This window comes from Pongo abelii, chromosome 5 (assembly GCF_028885655.2).
Source record: "Pongo abelii isolate AG06213 chromosome 5, NHGRI_mPonAbe1-v2.0_pri, whole genome shotgun sequence".
Lineage (NCBI taxonomy): Eukaryota > Metazoa > Chordata > Mammalia > Primates > Hominidae > Pongo > Pongo abelii.
Genome location: NC_071990.2, coordinates 30,651,692 through 30,679,387, shown reverse-complemented (window position 1 = coordinate 30,679,387; position 27,696 = coordinate 30,651,692). Strand labels below are relative to the sequence as shown.

Genomic DNA, 27,696 nt, shown 5'->3' with positions numbered 1-27,696 from the left:
GCTGGCTTAAGCCTGACCACTTATCTCCCCACAGCATCACCCAATTGCCTATATGAAAAGAACATCACTCAGCCCACCCCCACTAATGGCATTCATCGGAAACAGCCCAAAGCAAACCAGAGGCAGGAGAGTAGAGCTTTATTGTGTAAAAGCTGAGTTGGTAGAAGTATGAAACAGCAACAATGTTTAGCCCAGCCCATCTATTTACAATATATATAGGGGTTGGGGTTTCCCATACACATCTGTACTGCCCGCCCTCAGTCTCAAGATTTATCCCTATCAGCAACATTCATTTCCTGGATTTGTCATTGGCCACAGAAAACACAACTCTTCAGGGTGATATCCCATCACATAAACCTACATAGACGTTATCTCCTAGTCCCTCTGGCTCTCTTCCCAGTCTTTTTTTTTTTTTTTTGAGACAGGGTCTAGCTGTCACCCAGGCTGGAGTGCAGGGGTGTGACTGCAACTCACTGCAACCTCCGCCTCCTGGGATCAAGTGATCCTCCCACCTTAGCCTCCCCAATAGTTGAGACTACAGGTGTGCACCACCACCACCAGCTAATTTTTGTATTTTCTGGTAAAGACGAGGTTTCACCATGGTGCCCAGGCTGGTCTCGAACTCCTGGGATCAAGTGATCTGCCCACCTTGGCTTCCCAAAGTGCTGGGATTACAGGAGTGAGCCACCACGCCTGGCCTCTCTTCCCAGTCTACAGCCCCTACAGAGCACTCTGGGGGCCTGTCTGCCCAGTGGAGGAGGCTTCCGCTGGTGTTGTAGGGGGCATCTTGGGCATTGACTCAGGTGGGGGGCCACTCTCTTCTCGGAGATGACCCTGGTAAAGCCGGCGAAGGCGAGACAGTTCTCTCTCCGGTGGCTGTTTCCAGTTGTACCATGGGTACCAAGGGTCACCTGAGATCAGGGTGGGGGCTGGCGGAGTAGCACTCACAGCCCCATGAGAGGTACTGAAGTCAAGGTCCCGTGGTTCAACCTGGGGGATGTGGTAAATGAGGAGACCTAAGGGATTAAAAAAGAAGAAAAATTTAAGAGGCAATGAGGAGGGTGGTTTAGATGAAGTAAGAAAACGGATTATAAAGGGAGGGAGCAGTCAGAGCCACTAGGTACATTTATACATGTTGTATACTGCAAACAGGTGACCGGCCCAGAGGCAAGTGTGCGCTGACATGCTGCTGGGGCTCTTGCTTACAAAGCTGTGCAGCGCTGAACAAGGACTATGAAGCTGCATCTGCCCTAGCAGAGGGGTATACCTTTTACTAACTTATGCAGCAGTGCCATGTAGTCCAGGGCTAGACATTTATATAAAGATCTTCCTATGGCATTGAGACCAGCAGTTGTAAAATACGAGGGAAAAGGATGGAAAGACAAAGAACAAGGAGACAGGATAATGATAAAGTAAGACACTCAGGAGAAAGGACAGGGGACAATGGAATGTCAGGAAGAACATGCTGGTTGCTACCATCTTGAACAGGTGTGAGCATTTATTTCCATTTTCTAGCCCTAAGTCAACTTCCTTATACCTAAACAAAACTGCTGTGTGCCCTGTCTCATGCTCACCATGATCCCTGGCTTTCTGGATGGCCTCGGTCAACCTCTTGTGCTGCTTCACACAGACTCCTGTGGAGAGAAAAATATCTTGTTTTTTAAGGCACAGTAAATAACAGAACACAACTGCTTCCATATGGTGACAGAGGGGTAGATTGGGAAGGATTGGCTTTACCTAATGACCCCTTTCCCCTGACCCCTCCATGGACCTCAGTTTCCCCATCTGCCCAATGGAAAGAATCTCCCCCATCTCTTGGAGAGCTGGGATAAAGATTTAGGAGGGTCTAGCCACTACAGAGAAGCCATTTAATAGTAAAGCCTCCAAGACAGGGAGAACACAATTTAATGGGCAAGTGTGGTTAGAGGGTTGAGCTGAACAATCCACAGAAAAAGATTCAATAAACGGAGAAGAGATTTCAGAGTTGGGGAAGGCAATCTGACAGAGTAACAATAATAGTCCCTTCAGCCTTTACAGCTTGACTACAAGAAACTCTTGACAAACTGAACACTGATTGTACTGCCACCCCCAATAATGGTGAATTCAGATCATTCTCTGCAAGGCCGGGCACAGTGGCTCATGCCTATAATCCCAGCATTTTCGGAGGCTTAGGTGGGAGGATCACTTGAGGTCAGGAGTTCAAGACCAGACTGGCCAAAATGGTGAAACCCTGTCTCTACTAAAGATACAAAAAAAATTAGCCAGGCATAGTGGCACGTGCCTGTAATCCCAGCTACTTGGGAGGCTGAGGCAGGAGAACTGCTTGAACCCAGGAGGTGGAGACTGCAGTGAGCCAAGATCATGTCACTGCACTCCAGACTTGGGTGACAGAGTAAATGAGACTTCATGCCCCCTCCCAAAAAAAAATAAAAATAAAAACAAAGATTAGTCTCTGCCAGGCACAGTGGCTCATGTCTGTAATCCCAGCACTTTGGGAGGCCAAGGCGGCTGGATCACCTGAGATCGGGAGTTTGAGACCAGCCTAACCAACATCGAGAAACCCCATCTCTATTTGCCGGGCATGGTGGCATGTGCCTGTAATCCCAGCTACTCACGGGGCTGAGGCAGGAGAATCACTTGAACTTGGGAGGCAGAGGTTGTGGTGAGGCAAGATCGCGTCATTGCACTCCAGCCTGGGCACCAAGAGTGAAACTTCATCTCAAAAAAAAAAAAAAACCAAAAAATTATTCTCTGCAAATTTGTCTTGCTTCAGAGCAGGGGTTAGCAAAATTTTTCTGTCTAGAGTCATACAGTAAATATTTTAAACTCTGCAGGTCCTGTGGTCTCTGTCTCAGCTACTCAACTCTGCCATTGTAGCATGGAAGCCAATTGCAGAAAATATGAAAACAAATGGACATGGCAGTGGGCCAGATTTGCCCTATGACTGTAGTTAGGGAATAGATATAATTCTGAATTGTTAAATTTACAATTCCAAGTTTGGAAAATCTAATTCAATTGACAATGATATAAAATAACTTATGTGACAATTTGTGAGAAGTCTTTTGTAAAAGTGAAAAGACCCCATAGAAAGGAATTAATCACTGTTTATCAATTACTACATTTAGATAGTTTGCTTATAGAAGTACTTGTTTTTTTCTTTTTCCTTTTTTTTTTTGAGATGGAGTTTCACTCGATGCCCAGGCTGGAGTGCAATGGCGGATCTCGGCTCACCGCAACCTCTGCCTCCTGGGCTCAAGCGACTCTCCTGCCTCAGCCTCCCGAGTAGCTGGGATTACAGGCATGCACCACAGGGTTTCTCCATGTTGGTCAGGCTGGTCTCGAACTCCCAACCTCAGGTAATCCAGCTGCCTCGGCCTCCCAAAGTGCTGGGATTACAGGCATGAGCCACCATGCCTGGCTGTACTTGTCTTTTTCTTTTGTCCACATTTAATTGATTTAGCCTCCAGCAAGCCAAGATTTCCAAAAGGTTCAGCCAGACCTTTTAGGCTATAAGTAGGAGCCACTGAACAAATACCTATTGGCCAACTACATAAACAAGGCATGCCACAAGGAAAAGCTCTCTGGTGATGCAGGGATGATGGGCTAACCTGTGTATGGAGCATGGAAGATGATACCCGTGTGGGCGCAGACAAATTGTTCCAAGAGCTTCACGTTCTGTGGGGGAGAGTGGTAGAGAAACGTGAGGAAAGAGGCAGGGAGAGCAGCAAGATCTTTGAACACTGAAAGTACACAATCCCTACACACCCACATGGACCACCTTCACCCCTCTACAGCTCTCCAGATGCTATCCTCCTTCATGTCCCAGTTTGGCTTCATCAATTCACTGAATCCATCCTTGCACATCCCATATTCTGTCACTGTGCTCCCATAGAAATCTCTTATGCAGAGGTTAAGTTCTTTTTTTTTTTTTGAGACAGAGTCTCCCTGTGTTGCCCAGGCTGGAGTGCAGCGGTGCGATCTCAGCTCACTACAACCTCCGCCTCCCAGGTTCAAGCAATTCTCTGCCTTAGCCTCCCGAGTAGCTGGGGTTATAGGCGCCTGCCACCACACCTGGCTAATTATTTTGTATCTTTAGTAGAGACGGGGTTTCACCATCTTGGCCAAGCTGGCCTTGAACTCCTGACCTGGTGATCCACCCACCTTGGCCTCAGAAAGTGCTGGGTGGCGTGAGCCACCGCGCCCGGCCTGCAGAGGTTAAGTTCTAACGTCAGCCTTCAGGTGAAAAACTGGGGCTGGTCATTGGAAATCCCAGAAATCACCCAAAAAATGATATTGTAATGTGTATGTATAAACAACTAATGTATTCAATAGCATGCTGAATATAATTTATATACTAAGAATAATTTTACAGTTTGCGTAGAACAACTCTCACTCAGCAAATTAACTGTAGAAAATGAGACTCTTGAGGAAAAAGCAGGTACACTGTAGAGTAGAATGCAAGCAGAATCACCCATGCTACTAAATTTGTAAATTTCTCTCTCTTGGTTATGTAATTAATTATAATCTCTGTTTTGTTTTGTTTTTGAGATGGAGTCTCGCTCTGCTGCTCAGGCTGGCGTGCAGTGGCGCAATCTTGGTTCACTGTAACCTCCATCTCCCAGGTTCCAGTGGTTCTCCTGCCTCAGCCTCCCGAGAAGCTGGGACTACAGGTGCCCGCCATCATGCCCGGCTAATTTTTTTTGTATTTTTAGTAGAGACGGGGTTTCACCATGTTGGCCAGGCTGGTCTTGAACTCCTGACCTCAAGTCATCCACCCACCTTGGCCTCCCAAAGTGCTGGAATTACAAGCATGAGCCACCGCACCTGGCCATAATCTCTTTTTATAACCAATCATATGCAGTTGAAACTGGGAAATTATCTATGGGACTCCTAAATAACCTGTGTCAGAAGGGTTCTTACTGCAGTCAAATACCCCCATTTTCTGACTGTTATCCAAATGCTCTACTACTTCCCTGATCAGCCATACAGCTTCTACTCTAATACTTTTGCTGCAAGCTCAGAAGAACACTCTCCTATTATCTATTTTATGAATATAATGTTTTCAAATTCTTTGTTTTGTTTTGTTTTGTTTTTTGAGGAGTTTCGCTCTTTTGCCCAGGCTGGAGTGCAGTGGTGCAATCTCAGCTCACTGCAACCTCCGCCTCCCGGGTTCAAGCAATTCTCCTGCCTCAGCCTCCCAAGTAGCTGGGATTATAGGCACCTGCCACCATGCCTGGCTAATTTTTGTATTCTTAGCAGAGACAGGGTTTCACCACATTGGCCAGGCTGGTCTCAAACTCCTGACCTCAGGTGAAGCACCCGCTTGGGCCTCCCAAAGTGCTAGGATTACAGGCATGGGCCGCCGCGCCCAGCCAATATGTTTGCAAATTCTTTAAGGAACAAAGCCTGTCCTTCTCACATATTGAAGGCTTTTTGAAAAATACTGGACTCTATCTTGCTTCATACACCTGCCCTCTGGCCCCAGGTCCCAGCATGGCACTGAACATTGACAAGGAAATAAAAAAAACCTCAGGAAGAAAGTGGGCCAATATATTTGGTAATAACTGTAATGAATACAAACGAATCTTTGGATATTGGCTCTGCCACTAGAAATAGCCATTTTGCTGGCTGGGCATGGTGGTTCACACCTGTAATCCCAGCATTTTGGGAGGCCGAGGCGGGCGGGTCACGAGGTCAGAAGTTTGAGACCAGCTTGGCCAATATGGTGAAACCCTGTCTCTACTAAAAATACAAAAAGTAGCTAGGCTTGGTGGCACAAGCCTGTAGTTACAGCTACTTGGGAGGCTGAGGCGGCAGAATCGCTTGAACCCAGAAGGCGGAGCTTGCAGTGAGCTGAGATCACGCCACTGCACTCCAGCCTTGGCAACAGAATAAGACTCTGTCTCAAAAAAAAGAAATAACCATTTCTCTTACCAGCCAATTTAGACTGTAAACTTCATAGGCATAGGATAAAACTTTCAGTACAATCCATAGTAGAAGGTAAAAGGCTGGAGGAATGTTTTTATGATGCCAGAAACAGTTACTATAAAACAGACTGTAGGGCCTCCAGGATATACGAAGGGCACCCACAGTAATCTCTTTGGCACTGCAAAGGGGCTCCTAATCTTTATTTTTCTTTTTAATTTTTTTTTTTTTTTTTTTTTGAGATGGAGTCTCACTCTGTCGCCCAGGCTAGAGTGCAGTGGTGCGATCTCAGCTCACCTCAAGCTCCGCCTCTCAGGTTCACACCGTTCTCCTGCCTCAGCCTCCTGAGTAGCTGGGACTACAGGCACCCGCCACCACACCTGGCTAATTTTTTGTATTTTTAGTAGAGACGAGGTTTCACCATGTTAGCCAGGATGGTCTTGATCTCCTGACCTTGTGATCCACCTGCCTCGGCCTCCCAAAGTGCTGGGATTACAGGCGTGAGCCACTGCGCCCAGCCCCTAATCTTTATTTTTCTTACCATAAAAAGAAAAGACTCTCCTTACCCTAAAGTCAACATGCAACTTGTGATCTCGGCAGATGGGGCAGGGATTCCCAACAACTTTATTCCCACGCTGTAGAGAGAAAAAAAACAGCAGTTAAGGATGTTCAAACACGTCAGAAAAAGTGCTGCTGCTACTGTTACTTGTGGCCTCCCTGCACTCCACATCCCACTCTCAGAAACTCACAATACATGTCTTCCGAGTCCGCTGTGGGGGTACACCACCCTTGTGGTTGCGGCGGTAGTCAGCCCAGACGGGGCGAGAACCATATCGCTCCTGGTATTCTGAAATGAAAGATCATACAAGTTATTCCTGGGTGGGAGTGTAGTGGGTGGCTCTGCCCACTTATCTCAAATCCTATCTGACCCTCCCTTTCCCCCTTTAGAGGTACCTTCTGATTCCAGATATTTCCAGGGCTCATCCTTATAAGGAGAAATGGGAACTGGGGACAAAGAATCTTCCTCAGAGAGAGCTTTGGTGCAAAGAGTCTGCAGGGGAACCTATAAAGGAGAAGAAAAAAATAAAAGAATGAGTTTAAGGAAAGGACTCAATTGTTTTGCTTATCACACTTTGGAAAGAGGGGGAATGCATACATACTGCATTAATGGAATATAACAGGAATACATATGTAAGTTAAGTATTTTTGTTGGGTTTAAATTGACATAAATCAACAACCACTCTCCTTTTCTACAACTGGATCCTGAAAGAAAAGCTAAGTTAGGGGATATATGCCTGAAAAACAATCTTATTTCAGAAAACAAGTAAAAAGTCTAGTACAAGGCTGGGCGCAGTGGCTCACGTCTGTAATCCCAGCATTTTGGGAGGCTGAGGCAGGCAGATCATGAGGTCAAGAGCTCGAGACCATCCTGGCCAACATGGTGAAAACTTCTCTCTACTAAAAATACAAAAATTAGTTAGGCGTGGTGGCATGCACCTGTAGTCCCAGCTACTCGGGAGGCTGAGGCAGGAGAATCGCTTGAACCCGGGAGGCGGAGGTTGCAGTGAGCCAAGATTGTGCCACTACACTCCAGCCTGGCAACAGAGTGAGACTCCGTGTAAAGAAAAAAGAAAAAAAAATCTAGTACATAAAAGGTATTCTTGCTTTTTGGAAATAAATTGACTCTGGTGGAAGAATAAAGTAACAGGAAGGATATCTAGGTTCTTGGAACTAAGATGTGTGGTGGGGAGGGGATGCAGAAGACAGGTGAGTCTCCAAATCAATCCAATGAAGTCACTGAGTTGCCCATTTTCATAAAAGCTGAAGGTCAACATTCTACAGGGCAGAACAAACTTGAGTCCTAACGCTAGTTTTAAAGCTACCAAGGCTGTTATTAACTCTGTGTTGACCTCTGTCACCACTCTTCAGTCCCACTTTAGGAAGTGGCAGCTGGGCAAGCCTTCCTATCTCACCGTGCCCCACCAAGAACCTCCAGAGAGGTGAGTACACAAGACTGGAGGGAAACCTCAATTCAAAGGACGGAGTTAAGCTCTCATAACTCTGGTAAGAAACTGATTTAATAAAGAGAGCTGAGAAACTGTCCTCAGGTCGTAAGAATATATCCTGACCTTACTGGGAAATAGCAAGGTTGGTAGAAATTGGGATCCCTAATTTCCCCAAGGACATTCCAGAGCAACACAGATGTAGACACCACTTGCATAGTTAAGAGCTGGTTGTGGCGCTCGCTTGGGGAGCACATATGTTATGCTAAAATTGCAACGATACAGAGATTAGCACGGCCCCTTAATTATTTAAATAACTTTTAAAAAGCTGGTTATGCATGACTGAGGGTGGACGGGGGTCAATTCCATCACTTAGTTATTTTACTGAGATGGCATTTTGGAAAAAGGATGACACCTAATCCTGGCGCTTAGTCCTCGGCTCGGGATTAGAACATGCGCGGGGTGTGGGAGGGGGTTGCAGGAAGTACTGCCTAGACAGCTAAGACACAAACACGTGGGAAGGTCTCCACTCGTGGATTCCTGACAGTGGAGCGACAACCTAGAGAAGGTATAACCAACTTGAGGTTGTGCAAAATTAACTTCGAAGAGTTACCTGAACTCTGTGAGAACCTCGGAGGAGAGAAAGCATAGGAAGCCGCCTCAGCAGGATGTTTAATACAGACGCCGCCATCTTGACGTACGCCCAGCACAGGAATTGACGGAAAGGCAACTGCGCATGCTTCAGGAAACTGACTAGGGCAGGGCCAAGGACAAGTCCGCAGGGCGGAAGGCGGCCGTACGTTTGCGTCAGGACGGAAGCGTGAAAGGGGAGGCATGGGGGAGAAGCTAATTTCAACTGCGTCACAATCGAATTAGACGTCAAAATTGGGTTTTTTCTTGGCCAGTCACTACGACTCTTAGATCGCATTGTTAGAGTTTGCCTTTTAAGCAATTTTGAAGGCGATTTTTATCGGGATCCTGTCAGTGCGCATGCGCCGGTACGTTTCTACCAACCCTGGGTGAGAAATGTTCTCCAGGGCGGAAGTGGCGGAAGCAGAGGAAAGGGAGGTGCTAGGCTCTCTGGTCACGCGCACGCGACAGGGAGGCAGGAAGGAGGCGGAAGAGAGTGCCAGGGGAAGGGGCGGAGCAAAGATGAAGCGAGAGTAGCCAATCAGTTGGCGAATTGTCATTTGGGTTGACCAATGAGTTCACGCCTCGCGTATAATGTCTCGCGACAAGGGCGTTTCACTAGCACGTTTGGGCGCGTTGGGCGGCGTCCGGGTATAAAAGACTCCACCCGAGCGGGCGGCCGCCATTCTGGGGTTCGTTTAGAGGTAAGTTTGCGTACTTTGTTGTTTAGTGGGTAAAATTTTGCGGAGAGCGTTGGATCTGGGAAGCGAGGTAGGGGTGGATGGGTTCATTTGAGAGCCACGGCTTAAAGAGGTTGTGATCAGGATGGGACACAGAGGTTTGTTTGGGGACAACAAAGATGGCATTTCTGGGTGTTTTGAAGCAACCCGTACTGATTACATCTTTCTCCCTTGTGTTCCTTTTATCCCAGGTTTGAATTTTCTCGGAGAAGGACAGGCCGGCCACGAGGAAAACAGAAACAAGCCGCAGCAACATCTAAGCCCTTGAAAGGATCCTGAGAGAGGGGGGAAAGGGAAAACAGCAGCCACCAGCCCAACCACTTGTGTCTTCTGCCCCTTCCCACCTATCTTGCCCACCCCACCAGCCCACGCTGCTTGGGACTTGAAATCTGTGGCCGAAGGACCGTCACTACATAACTTCAAAAATAATCAACCACCCTCCCTTCCCAAACCACCCAAATTCACTCATCCAGCGTTTACTTTTTTGAATCCACTCAGAACTTTTTTCTGCGACCCCCCTCCCTAAATGGAGTTGGGTGGGGGGGGAAATGAATACTGAGTTGGCCTTTTTTTTTTTTAAAGACTTTTTGATCCAATGAGGCCCCCTAAATAATTGAGTTTTGGGTCCTGGTTGGTTGTTTTATTTTTTTTCCTCCAAAATTTTACCCCCTCCCCCCTGAGCCCGAGGTGCTGACGTCGCAAAAAAATTGGATAGTAAGTGTCGAATTTTCAAAAACCAGCCTTGCAACAAGAAATCAACGTTTCCCGTTGTGAAACCAAAAATAATGAGAGGAAGAAATGAGACCATAGAACAAATAGAGAACTGGAGAAGGACCAATCTGGTCACTTAATCTCCATTAAAAAGGGCCTGTGGGTCTAAACAGTCTTGTTCTCTCTCCCTTACCACCTATCTCTTCCCTGCCCTGCTGCAGGCAAAGAGAGGGTGGAGGGAGGGCCAGCAAGTGAGGATTTTGATGGTTAACCCTTGGTAATCCAGCCAATTTCCAGACTGCCAAAGCCATACGTGTTTATATAAGGAGGAATGGTTACCTTCCTCTGGTTAGCAGCAGTCTTCAAAAGGGTTAATGAGCTCACATACAAGAGATGGTGGATCTTGTGGCCCAGAAGTACCACTTCTTTGTGTGTGAGACAAGCAGGGTGCCTTTCAATTTGCCAGATTAATAAGCAATCTGTACATAAAGATTGCAGGGTAAGGAGATGGGCAGAGAAATAATAGCTCGCTATAACTTTTTAAATGACTGTTAAATCCTCTCAATTTTAATGTAATTTGCTTGGGGTATATTTGTGTGGTTAAAATAGGTGGCAATCTAGGAATAAAGATTGCAAGACACTTAGGACAAAATATAATCTTAGTGCCAGTACATACAAGATAATAGTTGGGGAGGTAAAGAATGTCTTATAATTGTTGCAGATTGCATAGGTATTTAAAAGCAAAAGAGTGATTAACATTTTAACTTGATATTTTTTGGTGGGGGAGGTACAGTTAAATAGAGGGTGGAAAGGTTGGGAAATGTGGAATTTAGGAGTATAATTTTAAAAGCCATTTAGTGCAATTGAATGCTAGCTTTCTAAAAGATTTGTGTCGTTAAAAGGAATTTTTTTCTTCCCTGCTTCAATATGGCGACTTTCCTTGTCCTTTTGTCTTCCAAGCGGCGTTGCAGGTTGTGTCTTGACCCATTTTTTTTCCTGTCCTCCCACCTCAACCCTATTTGTTGAGAGGGGTCCAAGTCCTTCCTCCCCCTTTCCCTCTATAGGGAGGATGGGGGTGGTCGATGGTAGTCGGTTGAACCTCCGTTGCAAATTCAGTTCTTCACTGCAGAAAATTGTTCTTTTTAATATTTTAATTGCTTTAATTTTCACTACGCTCTTACTGATCAAAATAGGTCAAAGATTATTCACGATGGGGAACTGGCTTTTGATTTTTTTACTAAAAAGGTGTTTTATAATGTAACTGAAGCTACCGGCAGAGCCGGGTGGCTTTTTAAAGTTTAAGTCCTTTTTCTCCATTACAAAATGGCGTCCCTCCGTCTTTGTTGTTTTTTTCCCCCTTTTGCCATCCTGAGCTTAGGGCCGCCCTAGAAACTTGGTCAAGTGGGAGGAGCAGCCTTGAAAGGTGATGTAATCAGCTTTCTTCCTCCTTCCACCCTCTTGAAGCTCCACCCCTGAGCAGATGCTTTTGCACTGCCTGTGCTCGTTGCTGCTAGGGAGAAGACATTTTCCTTATTTTCATTATATAAAATATCTTAAAAGGATAGGAGCTTATAGGAATTAAGTATCAAGGCTGTCCATCTCCTTGGGTAGTTGTAGTTTTTATAGAACCAGTTTTTATTTTCACTTCCCTTCACTCATCACAACTGCTTGTAATTTTTCCCCACTTCAGCTGCCAGGGGTGAAAAAACAGGCAAACCTAAGACTGGGAAGCTTTGAGGATGTGTGTGAGCGAGCGTGTGTGTATGTATATATGTGTGTAAAGGGAGATGGGAAAGACACAAGGACTTGCGAGAGTAACTTGGAGATAAACGGGCCTAATGACACTGAAGTGTGCCATTTCTGCTCAGGAACCAGTGGGCCTCCTGCATTTGGTCGCTTTGTGTAATGAGAATCGGGGGAAGGTGGGTACTTTTAGGATTTTCTTCTAAATCGCCCTCATTCCCACCTCTCAGTTTGGGGATAAACTCTGTATTCAGTGCTGTAACACGTTCTGCACTTGATTAGTTCCTGTACATTGGTACTAGGATAAGAAGTGAATCTTTAGGAAAGGAGGCGGCAGTTGTAAACTCAAGGCAGGGGGAATCAAGCTACGGTTTCTGGTAAGCAAAACCTTTCTGGTATTACATTTCACAACTTTCATTTTTTTTTTCCCCAAAGAGCCACCTTTTTTGAATTTCTTTTTCCTTCCCTTCTAAAAGAAATTCCTTAAAAGCATTAATGAAAAAATGATGTCCTCTTCATTTTTCAACTCGTGCAGTACTGTGGCAGTTGGTGCATGTTCAGAAGCCATGCCCTATCTGAGGGTGGTATTGGGTGTCTTGTTCCTTCCCCCAAATTTTTCAAAGTCAAATCTTTATCAGACTCTCCATATAATTTTAATTTTTAAAAGTCCTGCACTGAAGCGTGGAGGTTCTAGGCAGAATTGGAAAGTATAACTGCCCTGTGGTGACTTGGGTGAGACTTAGGGCTAATTTCCTACTGGTACAGATTCTCAAATTATTACTTAAGCTTCTGGATTGGATGGGAGGGACTCTTACACATGTCTATTGACTACAAGTTTTTTTTGTTTTGTTTTGTTTTTTTTCTTTTAAGCAGTTTGCCATGTGCCTCTGCAGCATATCTTCCTTGGGAGCTGAACATTCTACCCACTGGGGTTCCTGATCTCTAGTGAGCCAGGGGATTAATAAAGAAGGTCTTCCTTAACATGGGAGATGGGAAGCCAGGTCTACTAGGGGAACCACATCCATTCAGAGAATCTTGGAAAACCTGATCCTTGTAGTTTGTGGCCAGAGTTCTAGTCTGGGGTCTTTTTCTATGAGTCGGGGTGGTGTATCATTTTGCATCTTTATTGCAAGGCAGATAAGCTTTTGAGGAGTTCATGTATCAGGTTTGCAAAATGACTGAGGGGTAGGGGCTTACTACTTGGAAGAAAGCTATGACCTTGTGATGAATCACCTGAGAGACATAATTCAGTCCACTGTTGAGTCAAACTAGGAAATGCCGAAAACACTGAAGAAAGGAAGGGGAACATAAGGAGTTAGGTACAAATCATTTTCATTTCCAGAAGTGCCTCTAAATTAAGGTAAATTTGGGACTTTTTTCTCCTTTTGTTAGAAGACAGTTATTTTTTAAAGCGCTCTGACTTGCACAGAATTTTTATCCTGAACCAATTCAGTCCTGTTTCATTGGTGATGGGTGTGGAATAACTTTAGCTATGCTGGATATTTTTTCACCCTATTTAATTGAATAACCCTCAGGTAAATTCATTTTGAAGGCAGGAGTTGGTGTCACAGACGTTTATCTCTGGTAAAAATGGTAGAAAATTCCCCAGTGCTTTGTGCCAGTAGAGTATGGCTCTGCCTGAAACATTCTCCATAAGGAACGCATAGCTTAGGATGAGGTGGAGGTAGGCCAGGGGGTTGCTACCTCACTCCCCACCTTCTGTATGTTCTGCAGTCAAGGAAATAGCAGCTCATTAAAAGAAGACATAATCATGCCGTGGATTATCTGTGGTTCCAGAAAGGTTTCTTAAGCTTTCATTCTAGACTCCAGATCTTCAGTAGGTAATGTTACAACACTTAGTCACAGCCCCTGCCTTCCTTCATCAACTCAGTTTGCCTTCTCTGCTGTAGCCCTGTGCCCGAAATGTTGGACTTTACATTCCTTTCCACTTGAGTGCCTTGGAACTTGTTTGGTTTTTTCCCAAAATATACTGACTTCAAAGTAAGGAAACTAGGTTATAAGACACTTGGGGTCCTTAATTTTAAATAAGAACTAATCTTCCTGAAGGAAGGCCATCATGAGAAAACCCACTTACATTTTATCAAGATTGGTGCTCATGAGACAAAATTTCACTTATATTTCCAAAATATAGGTAGCGGAAAATGAATAACACTAATTTTGCTTTGTCTCTTAGCTTCCCTTTGACTATTAATGTCTTTTATTCTTGTTTATACATATGGGAATAAAAAAGTCCCTGGATTCCATTCCCAGCAGAGGGCACTGGACAGAATTTAGCTTTGTACTCATTGGTCCATTTTTCTAAGACTGGCTCTTCTCTCGTCTCCCATCCTCTTAAGGAACACTTGAGCTCAGATGACAGTTTATTTAGTGTCTGAAGGAAATAGGGGTAGTAGGTCTATTTATTGGCTTAGCTTGTAGTTGGATATGCAAAAGGGAATTCTCCAGGGTTATATATATTCAATTCTGGGTTTGACTCAGTCAAGGGGAACTGATTTGAAATGATGTTTAATTCAAGGCCTTTTGTCAAATTGCATATATTTTGCTTTGGGAATCTAATGGTAGGTATGTGTGTGTATATATATATAGAGAGAGAGTTTTAAAAATTTCTTAGTCTCTTGATTGCTTATGATATGTTGTTATTGGAACCCATACATTGCTTTTCCAGTCTCCAACAGATGTGATGTCTGTTTTATGTGTCCCTTTATCGTATCTCTGTATGGTTTCTATAGATCACTTTATAGTATCTCACTACATGGGAAGAATACCTTTATTTCTGTGTCTGTCTCTGTGTGTGTAGGAATCACCACACTTGAGTGGATTTGGCCCACGGACATCTAATCTTTTCCAGTATTCTCCTTGAATGTTTTTTCTCTGACCTCAGGTTCCACTTGTACTTGTGGAGGTTCCAGGGCAGCAGCGACTTCTCAACATTTCTTGCCTCATCTCTCCCTCTGTTCAGCCCACAGGTTATGATCTCCAGAGCCAAGATTATACTCCTACCCTTCCTGGCTGCCTCCTCCCTGCTTCTGCTGCTGCTCGCCTAGGTTGTTAGGACCTACACATTTGGAAATTTATTGACGTTTTTCTTGGGAGGACTAAAAGGCTGAGATTGTTATGCTTATGTTTTTTCTTCTGTTTGAGAACAAATAGAACTAATTTGCATTATCTTACAAGAAACCTGTGTTTTTTCCGGCACAAAACTACTCATCTTTGTAAAATACTGATTTTTCTACCCTTTTGTTGGGATTGTGTCTGTTACCTCAGTGCTAGATGTAGGATGAGGAAGGTTTTGTTCTTGCCTCTTCTTGCTACTCAGTTTTGGCCTTATTGCCCAAAGGCAGATATTGCTGAAGTGGCTTTCTTTTTTGGTGGTTTTTTGTTTGTTTGTTTTTGAGGCAGGGTCTTACTGTGTCTCTCAGGCTGGAGTGCAGTGGCACAATCACAGTTCATTGTAGCCTCAGTATCCCTGGGCTCAAGCAGTCCTCCCATTTTCCCACTTCAGCCTCCCGGGTAGCTGGGACTACAGGTGCACACCATCACACTCGACTTATGTTTTGTAGCGATGAGATTTCGCCATGTTGCCGAGGCTGGTTTCAAACTCCTGCGCTCAAGGAATCTGCCCACCTTGTCCTCCCAAAGTGCTGGGATTACAGGCATGAGCCACTGCACCCGGCCACTTTTTTGGATCTTAGAAGCAAGTATTTAGAGGCAGTGTAGATAAAAATCCCAATCAGAACCATATTGATCCTAAATTACCTTTCTGGAACTTCAGTTCTGGCCTGTCCCTTCCATAAAAGGAGCTTAGCTTTTAACTAATTCCTTTCCCAACCTGGTCTAAAACAGCTGCTTAAAAGGGAATTTTTCTAGCATTTGGCTTTATCTGTTCCATTCTTAGGTTCCATGGTTTTCAGTTTTAGGCTTTCCTAGGGGATCTTGTACAGCGTGATTTTTGAGGAGAGGACCAGATTCACATCTTTGCTTTTGAAAGCACAAACCACTAGCTTCCTTTTAACTTGGAGACAGTGAAAACTTGTGTAGTGTTTGGTTAATGAGTGACAGTCTATTCAAGATCTAGGAGGACCTGCTTGATTTCCATGCATCCATTTGTCTCAATCTCTGGCACCTACCCCCAGATCTCCTTAGGGAGGGATTCTGTTTTCAAGTTTTGTTTTGTTCTCCATCATCTACCACTTCAGCTGATACATATCTTGCCATGTGTAGTGATTATGACTCTTAATGGGCTAAGATAAAAAGGAATCAACTCTTATAAGACATTTAGCTCAAACACCCAAGATTGGCCCAATTTCTTTCAAGCTATAGGCTGTTTTTCAAGCCAAATTTATCAGCAACTAGGGAAGACAGGACTTAACAATAGATATAAATGCCCTGGAGAGTTGAACATCTTGTTATGGGAACTGATTTTAGCTCTAGTACGATCTAGTGAAGTTCAGCCATCCTAGGAAGGATGCTGCTGGGAGGGAGGGACAGGTGTGCTGCCCTACTCCTCCAATCGAATTGCTTTCCTGTTCAGTCACATATGCTCCCCATGCTTAACTTGCCAGGGCTATTTTCTCAGTAGTGGCAAGTAGTCTGTTGATTTTTCATATCTAAAAAATAGCGTAGTTGAATATTTAGTCATTATACTTTGTCAAATATAGAGATGTGGTTTATTAGAAGGCCTACTTGGATAGTCCTTGCCACCCATTTATTCTGTGGGTTTGTTTGTTTTGTCCTCTTACCGTAGAAACCACCGTCATGGGTTCGGGTCCCATAGACCCCAAAGAACTTCTCAAGGGCCTGGACAGCTTCCTTAACCGAGATGGGGAAGTCAAAAGTGTGGATGGGATTTCCAAGATCTTCAGGTGAGTCTTTACCCTTTTTTGGATTCACTGTGAGTAGAGAATATGGTATGTTAAAACATGGCTGCAGTTGAGGCAGACTGGAATGATCCTGGAAAGGAAAGGGAAAGACAGTCAGTGCGATAGGATTAAAATCTAACAATTTTAGTATAAGGGATAGGAAAAGATGATCACTTGTTTCTGATCATAATGGAAGCTGGAGATTTGGGCGTCCACAGTCCCAAGGGAGTCATGCGTTGGAATGAGAGCAGGGTAGCCTGGTAACAGAATTCTAGACTGTTTTGGTTCATGTTCCACCTACCCATAATGTTATTTTCCTTCAGGGATTCTCAGGTTTTTCAGGGGAGAGTAAATAACTAAGCCAGTCTTGAACAGACTATTAGGGACAGTTGTTGAGGGATAGCCTTATCACCTGGAGGCAGAATGGAATTCATCCTATGTGTTAGGGAGGCAGCGATGCTCTCCTCCCCAGGTCAGAGACTTCAGTGTCTCTGGTCTCCCATAAGCTTCCATGTCGCACTGGATCCATCCCATCTTCCTAGAGGTGTATGTGACTCCCCTTCTCTGGAGCAAAGTTCCAAGTCATCAGGAATCTCTAGGCAGTTCACAGAGAGGCGCTTTTGCTAAGAGAAGAGATACTGGCTGCTTCATTTCTAACGCTAACTCATTTCCTGCAGTTTGATGAAGGAAGCACGAAAGATGGTGAGTCGATGCACTTACTTGAACATTCTCCTGCAGACCCGTTCACCAGAAATATTGGTCAAGTAAGTGGGGATCTGGATGGTTGGAATGGGAAGGTGTAGCTAAAAGATGGGGCGGTGAGGCATGGGGTTCCTGGGTCATTGTTGGGAGACTGGGATTGTAGGATGTGGTACTTTCAAAACCTAGAAAGGGCATTACTGATAGACTCTCATGCCTGTCTGCAGATTTATTGACGTTGGCGGCTACAAACTTCTTAACAATTGGCTGACGTATTCAAAGACAACTAACAACATTCCCCTCCTCCAGCAAATTCTACTGACCCTGCAGCACCTACCGCTCACTGTAGACCATCTCAAGCAGGTACCTTTAGTCTTTAAACACTGATTCTTCCTTTTTTGGTTTAGTCTAATGGATGAAAAACTCACACTGACTGATGTGGCTATAATCTTGGGCCTGTGAGGTAGAATGGCAGGAAAAAAAATAGGAATTTAGAATAAGAAGACTTGGCTTGAATTTATCTCCTTTAATAGGTGTGTGGCGGCTGGGCACGGTGGCTCACGCCTGTGATCCCAGCACTTTGGGAGGCTGAGGCGGGCGGGTCATGAGGTCAGGAGACAGACCATCCTGGCTAACATGGTGAAACCCCGTCTCCACTAAAAATACAAAAAATTAGCCAGGCATGGTGGCATGCGCCTGTAGTCCCAGCTAATCAGGAGGCTGAGGCTGGAGAATTGCTTGAACCCAGGAGGTGGAGGTTGCAGTGAGCCGAGATCTCACCACTGCACTCCAGCTTGGGCGACAGAGTGAGACTTCGTCTCAAAAAAAAAAAAAAAAAAAAGAATGTGTCAACCTGGTATGGTGGCTCACACCTGTAATCCCAACACTTTGGGATGCTGAGGTGGGTGGATTGCTTGAGCCCAGTAGTTCAAGACCAGCCTGGGCAAAAATGATAAAACTCTGTCTCTACAAAAAAAAAAAAAACAAAAAATTTACCCAGATGTGGTGGTGCATGACTGTAGTCTCAGTTATTTAGGAAGCTCAGGTGGGAGAATCATTTGAGCCTGGGAGGTTGAGGCTGCAGTGAGCCAAGACTGCGCCACTGCACTCTAGCCTGGGCAACAGAGTGAGACTCCGTCTCAAAAAAAAAAGGCAGGGGGGATTGTAACTTTTGTCGTTTTTAGCTCTAAGTGGAATTGTTTGCCTCCTGGCATTTACCTTTCTGCTGCTCCCATCTCTCATAGAACAACACAGCTAAACTGGTGAAGCAGCTGAGCAAGTCAAGTGAGGATGAAGGTAGGGTGCCACTCCTGCTCTCTCATGGGCTTTTCTCTATTACTTCCACTTAATTACCTTAATATCTTTTCCCATCCTTGGATTGTCCCTTCACTTTTCTCCTTCTACCTCACCTTGCTTTTTTTCTTCTTTTAAAGAGAAGGTTCCTCTAACCTGTACCCTCTTTCCTGTTCTCAATTACAAAGTTGTTCATTTCTCTGTTGCTGAATATAAGGCGCCATACTTTAACTGGAAGCTGATTCCTAAAATTGCCTGTTATAAAGCACATACACTTAAAAATTCGCTGTGGGAAATAGTATCATCCTAGCGTGTCTCATCTATGAAAATCTTATTACTAAATGATAAATTATGAAATGAGTTTATAAGTGGCCAGAAGAGAGGTGCCATAGATCAGAGATGTTATTTGCCAAGTACAAAAGGAAAGAGTTACAAAGTATTTTTTCATATATTTAGAAACAAATTTTATTCTTGTTTTTACATCTATAAAGGAAAATAAAAAGTCTTCAGATTGTTGTAACAATTAGGTGTGTTATACATAAAGCAACTAATGTAGCTTCTTAAAAAAATGTCAGTTTTTGAGGAACTGGTGGATTTTGGTTACATGTATAAGTTCTTTAATGGTGATTTCTGAGATTTTGGTACACTCATCACCCAAGCAGTGTACACTGCACCCAATATGTAGTCTTTTACTAATGTAGATTTTAACCACATATTCTGAAATAAATATTAGGTCTTTTAACTCCAGAGTGGTGTGATGACATCAGAGTTGAAAGTTATCTAAGTAGAACACAACTCAAATTCATTGTTCCATTTTTTAAGAGTTTGGTTTTTAAGCATATCTCATGTTCTTCTTAAAACTTTGGGTTACTTTCTCCATTACATAGATTTTCACAGTATTTTCTCAAACCTTCCATTTTCTGTTCCTGGAAGAACGTTATTTTACATTATTTAGGCATTTCCCCTTTCTGTCACCTGCAGAGCTCCGGAAATTGGCCTCAGTCCTTGTCAGCGACTGGATGGCTGTCATCCGCTCTCAGAGCAGTACCCAGCCCGCTGGTAAGCTCCTTAGTCCTTTATCCTTTGTATTTATTTCTTTCCTACTGGGATGTGGCCTTTAGGTGTTCCCAGTCTGCTTCACCTCTGACAGTGTTTATCTAAATAAAATCCTTTTCTGCTTTGTTTTTTCACAACAGAGAAAGATAAGAAGAAACGTAAAGATGAAGGAAAAAGTCGAACTACCCTTCCTGAGCGACCTTTGACAGAGGTGAAGGCTGAGACCCGGGCTGAGGAGGCCCCAGAGAAGAAGAGGGAGAAGCCCAAGTCTCTTCGCACCACAGCACCCAGTCATGCCAAGTTCCGTTCCACTGGTAAGACTGGCGGCTGGCCTCTGGAGGGTTTGTGGGCATGTGCACACCCAGAGCCTTATGGGGGGAATAATTTGATGTGTGGTATGTTAATCGTATGGAAGAGGGAAGACTAGCAGAGGAAGCTTTGGTTACAAGGCTAGAAGAACATTTGCGGGTGAGAACGGGAGGAAATTCGGGGGTCTGGGGGTTTGAGTTTAGCTGCCCACACCATGCTTCTTTCCCCAGGACTAGAGCTGGAGACACCATCCTTGGTGCCTGTGAAGAAGAACGCCAGCACAGTGGTGGTTTCTGACAAGTACAACCTTAAACCCATCCCCCTCAAACGTCAGAGGTATGGACCGTATTCTCAGGTTCTGAATGGGGTGGATCTGTGGACACAAGGGAGCAAGAGGGGGTGAGTCAGAGATGTTGATGACAGTTCCTCTTCTGACAGCAACGTAGCTGCTCCAGGAGATGCTACTCCCCCTGCAGAGAAGAAATACAAGCCACTCAACACAACACCTAATGCCACCAAAGAGATCAAAGTGAAGATCATCCCGCCACAGCGTGAGTCTAAAGTGGGGAGATGTACTTTGAATTAGGAGCAAACTCTTTTTTTTTTTTTTTTTTTTTTTTTTTTTGGAGACAGAGTCTCACTCTGTCACCCAGACTGGAGTGCAGTGGCACGACCTTGGCTCACTGCAAGCTCCGCGCCTCCCGGGTTCATGCCTCAGCCTCCCGAGTAGCTGGGACTACAGGCGCCCACCACCACACTTGGCTAATTTTTTGTATTTTTAGTAGAGACGGGGTTTCACTGTGTTAGCCAGGATGGTCTTGATCTCCTGACGTTGTGATCCACCCACCTCGGCTTCCCAAAGTGCTGGGATTACAGGCGTGAGCCACTGCACCCGGCCAGGAGCAAACTCTTATGGGAATGAATGTCCCTGGGAACGAGAAGTTTTTTTCCCTTCTCTTTTATTATTTCCCTCCATTTTCCTTTGATTTCTTGGTCCCCCTTACTTTTTGTATCTCTGGAACTCCCGTTTCAGGGGTCACTTAGGAGTAATTTTAGAGATAAGATAGGGAGGTGTGCCATTCTGTGACTGGTCACGAGCACCTGGTAAGGTGATCTGTCGTGTTCCCAGGGGCTCACTTCGTCAGTTACCTGAGCTATAATTCACATCCAAAGCTATGGCTTGCCTGCCACGAGAAACCTAGAATAACAAGAAGAATATCCTGTGTGAATCCTCCTGCATGTGCTACCTGGTCCTCTTGAGCTTATCGTGTCCTAAGTTGAGGCAGGGTCTTCACTGGCTCATTTTATGCCTGGACTGTGTTTGCAGGTGTAGGATTATGAAGGAGGTCTGATGATGTCATTTGATGCTCTTTCTTTTTGTAGCTATGGAGGGCCTGGGCTTTCTGGATGCTCTCAATTCAGCCCCTGTTCCAGGCATCAAAATTAAGAAGAAGAAAAAAGTGCTGTCACCTACGGCTGCCAAGGTATGGGCTCCCAGAAGTAGGTTTCAGTGACAGAGTATAAAAGGTAAAGTAGAAGAAAGGGCACAGCAGCTAGGAGTTGTCGGGGAGGACAACAAGAGGCGTTTTGCCTTGGATATAGACTGGTGCAGGTGAGACCATTGTGGAGACAGAGTCTTCCTTTATATAGGAACTGTTGGGGGACTGTGCCTGGGACCCTGGACTAATTGCCTTGCCCTTGGCTTTCTAGTCAGTTCATTAACTTCCTTTTTTTTCACATAGCCAAGCCCCTTTGAAGGGAAAACGAGCACAGAACCAAGCACAGCCAAACCTTCTTCCCCAGAACCAGCACCACCTTCTGAGGCAATGGACACAGACCGTCCAGGCACCCCGGTTCCCCCTGTTGAAGTCCCAGAGCTCATGGATACAGGTAATCTAGAAACTGGTTCAGTTTGGGGGGTTTTCTGAAAGGAGGGATCTGGGTCTGAAACCTCTTCTGCTTCCAGCCTCTTTGGAGCCAGGAGCTCTGGATGCCAAGCCAGTGGAGAGTCCTGGAGATCCTAACCAACTGACCCGGAAAGGCAGGAAGAGGAAAAGTGTGACATGGCCTGAGGAAGGCAAACTGAGAGAATATTTCTATTTTGAATTGGATGAAACTGAACGAGGTAAGAGGTCATTTCCTTTGTAATAGGTGTGTTTAAGGGATTTTGAAAGGACTTCGTTGTGCTTACTTTCCCTCTTGCTTTTCTTCCCCTGCCGATAGTAAATGTGAATAAGATCAAGGACTTTGGCGAGGCAGCTAAGCGAGAGATACTGTCAGACCGACATGCATTTGAGACAGCGCGGCGTCTGAGCCATGACAACATGGAGGAGAAGGTGCCCTGGGTGTGCCCCCGGCCCCTGGTTCTGCCCTCACCTCTTGTCACCCCTGGAAGCAACAGTCAGGAGCGATATATCCAGGCTGAGCGGGAGAAGGGAATCCTTCAGGAGCTCTTCCTGAACAAGGAGAGGTGAGCAGAGTGGGGTTCATGCCCTGGGATGTTGAGTGCTTGGGCACTCCTGAGGGGAACATGAGCTGGGGTAATTAAGGGGTGGAGGTTAGAAATTACTTTCAGGGCCTGAATTAATAACTTGACTATCATTCTTTTTTCTCTCACCTGTGCTGTTCCTGATAGTCCTCATGAGCCTGATCCTGAGCCCTACGAGCCCATACCCCCTAAACTCATCCCCCTAGATGAGGTAAGTCAATGTTCTGTGATGGAAATTGTGATGGTCATTGAATTCAGTGCATCTTTCATGTGAGAATGTCTCTGTTCTGTCAGTCCTGATTTTTTTGTTCTCCTTTCAGGAGTGTTCCATGGATGAGACTCCGTATGTTGAGACCCTGGAACCTGGGGGGTCAGGTGGCTCACCTGACGGGGCAGGAGGCTCCAAGTTGCCTCCAGTTCTGGCCAATCTTATGGGAAGCATGGGTGCTGGAAAGGGCCCCCAAGGCCCTGGAGGAGGAGGCATTAATGTCCAGGAGATCCTCACCTCCATCATGGTATGCACCCTCCTCCCCCTTTTCCACCTTCTGTGGAGCCTCCTTAAGCTCTCTCTCCTCACTGTCTCCCATTTGCCTTACCCCAGTTCTCCACATCTACCCACTTACCCCTAATCTTTGGCGCTCTTTCGCCATGGTTGTTACCCTTTCTGTCTGTTGACTTTGCCTTCTTACATCCTCACAGGGTAGCCCAAACAGTCATCCTTCAGAGGAACTACTGAAACAACCAGACTATTCGGACAAGATCAAGCAGATGCTAGGTAATCTTCAGGGCCAGCCCCAGGGGACTGGGGGAGGAAGCCTGCAGTGGAGTTGGGGGAAGCAGGGTTTCACAGATGCAGAAGAGTACAGGGCTGTGGCCACTAGGCAAGAAATGGGAGGGGAAGACTGGACAGAGAGAGCATTGCTCTGCCAGGTTGGTTTGAGAGGGTCAGTTGGTTGCACCTAAATGGGAGATCATGCTAGTCTTCTAGAGTGCTCATGCTGTGTTACTCTTGTTTTCATTAACAGTGCCACATGGACTCCTAGGCCCTGGCCCAATAGCCAATGGTTTCCCACCAGGGGGTCCTGGGGGCCCCAAGGGCATGCAGCACTTTCCCCCTGGACCTGGGGGACCTATGCCAGGTAGGTGGTGAGTAAAAGGTTGGAATGGGCTTATCTGCTTAATTTCAGTCTGATAATAGTATAGGATTGACTGGAAGGTGGGAGGTGGTGGTTTAGGTTGGGAGATGGCAGTTCCTGGTAGCTGATACTGTCTCTCTTTTTTCTCCCCTTACAGGTCCCCATGGAGGCCCTGGTGGGCCAGTGGGTCCACGTCTTCTAGGTCCTCCACCCCCTCCCCGGGGGGGTGATCCCTTCTGGGATGGCCCGGGCGACCCTATGCGGGGTGGCCCAATGCGGGGGGGTCCAGGACCAGGTCCTGGACCATACCATAGAGGCCGAGGTGGCCGAGGAGGAAACGAACCTCCTCCTCCTCCTCCTCCTCCATTCCGAGGTGCCAGAGGAGGTCGCTCTGGAGGAGGACCCCCAAATGGACGAGGGGGCCCTGGTGGGGGCATGGTTGGAGGTGGTGGGCATCGTCCCCACGAAGGCCCTGGTGGGGGCATGGGCAACAGCAGTGGACATCGTCCCCACGAAGGCCCTGGCGGTGGCATGGGCAGTGGGCATCGTCCCCACGAAGGCCCTGGTGGTAGCATGGGTGGGGGTGGAGGACATCGTCCCCACGAAGGCCCTGGCGGTGGCATCAGTGGTGGCAGTGGCCATCGCCCCCACGAAGGCCCTGGCGGAAGCATGGGTGGAAGTGGTGGACATCGTCCCCATGAAGGCCCTGGACACGGGCCCCATGGCCACCGGCCTCATGATGTCCCTGGTCACCGAGGCCATGACCATCGAGGGCCACCTCCTCATGAGCACCGTGGCCATGATGGTCCTGGTCACGGGGGAGGGGGCCACCGAGGGCACGATGGAGGCCACAGCCATGGAGGAGGTGAGGATGCTCCCTGTTCCCCATATGCCTTTTGGTGTCCCATACAAGCTTTTGGGGAGTGGGTGAGAGTCACTACTGTTGGTAGCTAGGCAGAACATGAGGTGCCCGTCTCTTTGATGTCCTAGTATGCATAGCAGTTCCTACTCTATGCTCTTCCCCCAAATCCCCAAGACTGTCTCTGAAAGACAATTCTCAGGATGCCATGGACAAGGGGTGGTGAGGGTGGCATTGCCCTCAGCTATTTCCTGTCTAACTGTTTTGCCATCGTTCCCACAGACATGTCAAACCGCCCTGTCTGCCGACATTTCATGATGAAGGGGAACTGCCGCTATGAGAACAACTGTGCCTTCTACCACCCGGGTGTCAATGGGCCCCCCCTGCCCTAGGGACCATTTGCCTGCCCCGTTCACACAACCCCTGTGGACTGCAGCCTCGCTCCCTCCACCCTGTTATGGCTTCTGTGAGGCCCATTTTCCCTTTTCCCCAGCTGATGAGGAGCCGGCCCCCTCAGTTCCCACTTGCTTGGGTTCCTGGGGGTTTTCTGATCACTGGTGCGCATTGATGTACATATTTTCCTCCAGTCTGGGGAGGAGAGAGACTGGAAACGTTCCTGGACTGCTGAAGAGGAGACCCAGTTGGCTTCACTTTTTGAGAAGATTTGCCCTGTACCCCAAACCCCTTTCCAGTATTACCCTTAATGCTTGAGAACCTAAAGCTGGTTATCCTGGAGAACACCCCTACCCTTCTATTGTGGGTCCCCACATGCACACAGAACTCTGACACAGGATCAGCTGCACTTAAATCATCCCAGCTAAGTTCATTATTCCTCATGGGGTGGGGAGATGGTGAAGGGGTATTGTATATCCCACTGCACTGAGAGGGCTCAATCAGCTGGATTTGAGTTCTGGAACACACATCATCCCCACTCCTCCCCCAGCGTGGGCTCTCCATTCTTAGTCCTTTCTCAAGTGGGACCTTGAACTTTCTGTGAACACCCAGTCTGCATCCTGGGTCTGCTAGGTTCGATGATGGCGAACTCATATCTGCATCCGGTGCAAGTTTTAGCTGGCAGAGGTGAGACCGGTGGTGCGGGTCTGCCTTTGCCAACTACAGCCAGTCTGGAGACTTGATAAAATACTTCAGTGAGACCAGCTTCTCATCAACTTGGGCCCGGCATGCTGGGCCTGCAAGTCACACTACATGCACTGCCTTTGGGAGTCAGCTCACTCCCTGCTCCCACCTGGAACCTTGCCAGTGTGAAGGAGGCTTCCAGCTACTTCACCCTGTCAACCACCTCTGAATCCTCACCAGGTGCCTTCCTGGTGGGATTCAACAAGATGATTTTGCCCTTTCCCAGTTCTCTCCTTCACCTTGGCATCAGTTGTTTTCTATGAAAACAGTGGATTGGTTGGGTTTTGTGCAGGGTCTTGGGTTAGAGCCAAAATGGATTTGAGGATGAGTATTTTTTTTTTTGGTTTTGTATATTTTGTACATTAATAATAAACAGTGGAAAGAGAAGCAGCTTATTTAACCCCTGGTGTGTTTGGACTTTTTTGAGACAGAGTCTCGCTCCGTTGCCTGGGCTGGAGTGCAGTGGTGCGGTCTCGGCTCACTGCAATCTCTGCCTCCTGGGTTCAAGGGATTCTCCTGCCTCAGTCTTCTGAGTAGCTGGGATTACAGGCACCTGCCACCATGCCTGGCTAATTTTTTTGTATTTTTAGTAGAGACTTGGTTTCACCATGTTGGCCAGGCTGGTCTTGAACTCCTGACCTCGTGATCCGCCCTCCACGGCCTCCCAAAGCACTGGGATTACAGGCGTGAGCCACTGCGCCCGGCCTGGACTGCTTTTTTTAAAAAAGCCGTTACCACCTGTGTTAGATACATTAGTACAAATCTGTGGAATCTGATTTTTACTCCTCTGGAGCTCATGCTTGATCTAACAGTTGCTATTAAGTACTGGTGGAAAAATGCTTCAAAAAGTACATAAAACACTCTAGGATACAGAGTAGATCTCGGCCACAGGGCTCTTTCCTGGTTTTCATCTTTCTGAGTCTTAACACGCCTCGTGTGTGTTCCTAGAACAGTCCTATCCTCGCTATCATGCCCTCTAGGATGTGTTCTTGGTCATCTTATCCACGTTCTACAGATAAGGGAGGAAATCCTGAGGATGCTGGAGTCAGATAAAGGCCATTGTCCCAGCTCTACCTCTCTGCAGCCTGGGTGACCTTAGCTAGGTTAGTGTTGGGTATCAGTGGCTCATGTCTGTAATCCCAGCACTTTTGGGAGGCCGAGGTGGGAAGACTACTTGACCCCAGGAGTTTGAGACCAGCCTGAGCAACATAGGGAGACCAGGTCTGTACAAAAAATACAAAAAATTAGGCATGGTGGCACATACCTTTAGTTCCAGCTACCTGGGAGGCTGAGGCGAGAGGATCACTTGAGCCTGGGAGTTCAAACTCACAGTTATGATTGTACCACTGCAATCCAGGCTGAGCAACAGAGCAAGACCCTGTCTCAAAAAAAAAAAAAAGGGCTGGGCATAGTGGCTCATGCCTGTAATCCCATCACTTTGGGAAGGCGAGGCGGGTGGATCACCTGAGGTCAGGAGTTTGAGAACAGCCTGGCCAACGTGATAAAACCCCGTCTCTACTAAAAATACAAACATTAGCTGGGTGCCTGTAACCCAGCTACTCAGGAGGCTGAGGCAGGAGAATCTCTTGAACCCAGGAGGTGCAGGTTGCAGTGAGCCGAGATCATGCCACTGCACTCCAGCCTGAGTGACAGAGCAAAACTCCATCACAAAAAAACAAAAGGGTAAGTATAGACTGCTCTTCCCAAAGTGGCTCTGGCCAGGCATGGTGGCTCATGCCAGTAATCCCAGCACTTTGGGAGGCCAACATGGGAGGATCACTGGAACCCAGGAGTTCAAAACTACCCTAAACAACATAGGGAAACTCCATTTCCCCATTTCCGTGCCTGGCCTCCACTCTTCTTAAACCAGAAATTACAGCTGGGCGCGGTGGCTCACGCCTGTAATCCCAGCACCTTGGGAGGCCGAGGCGGTTGGATCACCTGAGGTCAGAAGTTCGAGACCAGCCCGGCCAACATGAAGAAACCCCATCTCTACTAAAAATACAAAAATTAGCTGGGTGTGGTGACTAGCACCTGTTATCCCAGCTACTCGGAAGGCAGGAGAATCACTTGAACCCAGGAGGCAG

At 46.5% G+C, this 27,696-nt stretch overlaps 2 protein-coding genes across 4 annotated transcripts; one reads left to right on the top strand and one right to left on the bottom strand.

The window, feature by feature from the left end:
* Positions 1-121: 121 nt before the first annotated feature.
* MRPS18B (mitochondrial ribosomal protein S18B) lies at positions 122-8,856 on the bottom strand. 2 transcript variants are annotated; one of them, XM_054558636.2, is made up of 8 exons: positions 8,542-8,856; positions 6,880-6,988; positions 6,675-6,772; positions 6,492-6,560; positions 3,609-3,675; positions 2,616-2,718; positions 1,575-1,634; positions 122-1,016 (listed from the first exon to the last, which is right to left on the bottom strand). In XM_054558636.2, exons 1-8 carry the CDS (start codon positions 8,854-8,856, stop codon positions 986-988), a joined length of 852 nt encoding a protein of 283 aa, XP_054414611.1. In that variant the 3' UTR covers positions 122-985. The 2 variants fall into 2 exon arrangements, with proteins under 2 accessions (XP_054414611.1, XP_024103907.2); XM_024248139.3 differs by lacking the exon at positions 2,616-2,718.
* Positions 8,807-26,009, top strand: PPP1R10 (protein phosphatase 1 regulatory subunit 10). Of its 2 annotated transcripts, none has more exons than XM_054558634.2 (20): positions 8,807-8,926; positions 9,490-10,012; positions 16,518-16,635; positions 17,310-17,396; positions 17,559-17,694; positions 18,576-18,627; positions 19,606-19,683; positions 19,821-19,994; positions 20,220-20,325; positions 20,428-20,540; positions 21,373-21,473; positions 21,732-21,879; positions 21,956-22,114; positions 22,213-22,459; positions 22,625-22,688; positions 22,798-22,992; positions 23,177-23,252; positions 23,503-23,616; positions 23,771-24,478; positions 24,755-26,009. In XM_054558634.2, the coding sequence occupies exons 3-20, from the start codon at positions 16,529-16,531 to the stop codon at positions 24,862-24,864; spliced, it is 2,775 nt and encodes a 924-aa protein (XP_054414609.1). In that variant the 5' UTR covers positions 8,807-8,926; positions 9,490-10,012; positions 16,518-16,528; the 3' UTR covers positions 24,865-26,009. The 2 variants fall into 2 exon arrangements, with proteins under 2 accessions (XP_054414609.1, XP_002816698.1); XM_002816652.6 differs by having other exon boundaries at positions 8,901-9,262.
* The last annotated feature ends 1,687 nt before the right edge of the window (positions 26,010-27,696 follow it).

Coding starts and splice junctions, on each gene's coding strand:
- MRPS18B (XM_024248139.3), bottom strand. CDS start 8,856: ATGCGATCTAAGAGTCGTAGTGACTGGCCAAGAAAAAACCCAATTTTG. Junction 6,989..8,541: donor GAGGTTCTCACAGAGTTCAG/GTAACTCTTCGA, acceptor TCTCCTTTATAG/GTTCCCCTGCAGACTCTTTG. Junction 1,017..1,574: donor CCAGAAAGCCAGGGATCATG/GTGAGCATGAGA, acceptor TTAATCCCTTAG/GTCTCCTCATTTACCACATC.
- PPP1R10 (XM_054558634.2), top strand. CDS start 16,529: ATGGGTTCGGGTCCCATAGACCCCAAAGAACTTCTCAAGGGCCTGGAC. Junction 17,397..17,558: donor TCACCAGAAATATTGGTCAA/GTAAGTGGGGAT, acceptor GCCTGTCTGCAG/ATTTATTGACGTTGGCGGCT. Junction 21,880..21,955: donor CCCAGAGCTCATGGATACAG/GTAATCTAGAAA, acceptor TTCTGCTTCCAG/CCTCTTTGGAGCCAGGAGCT.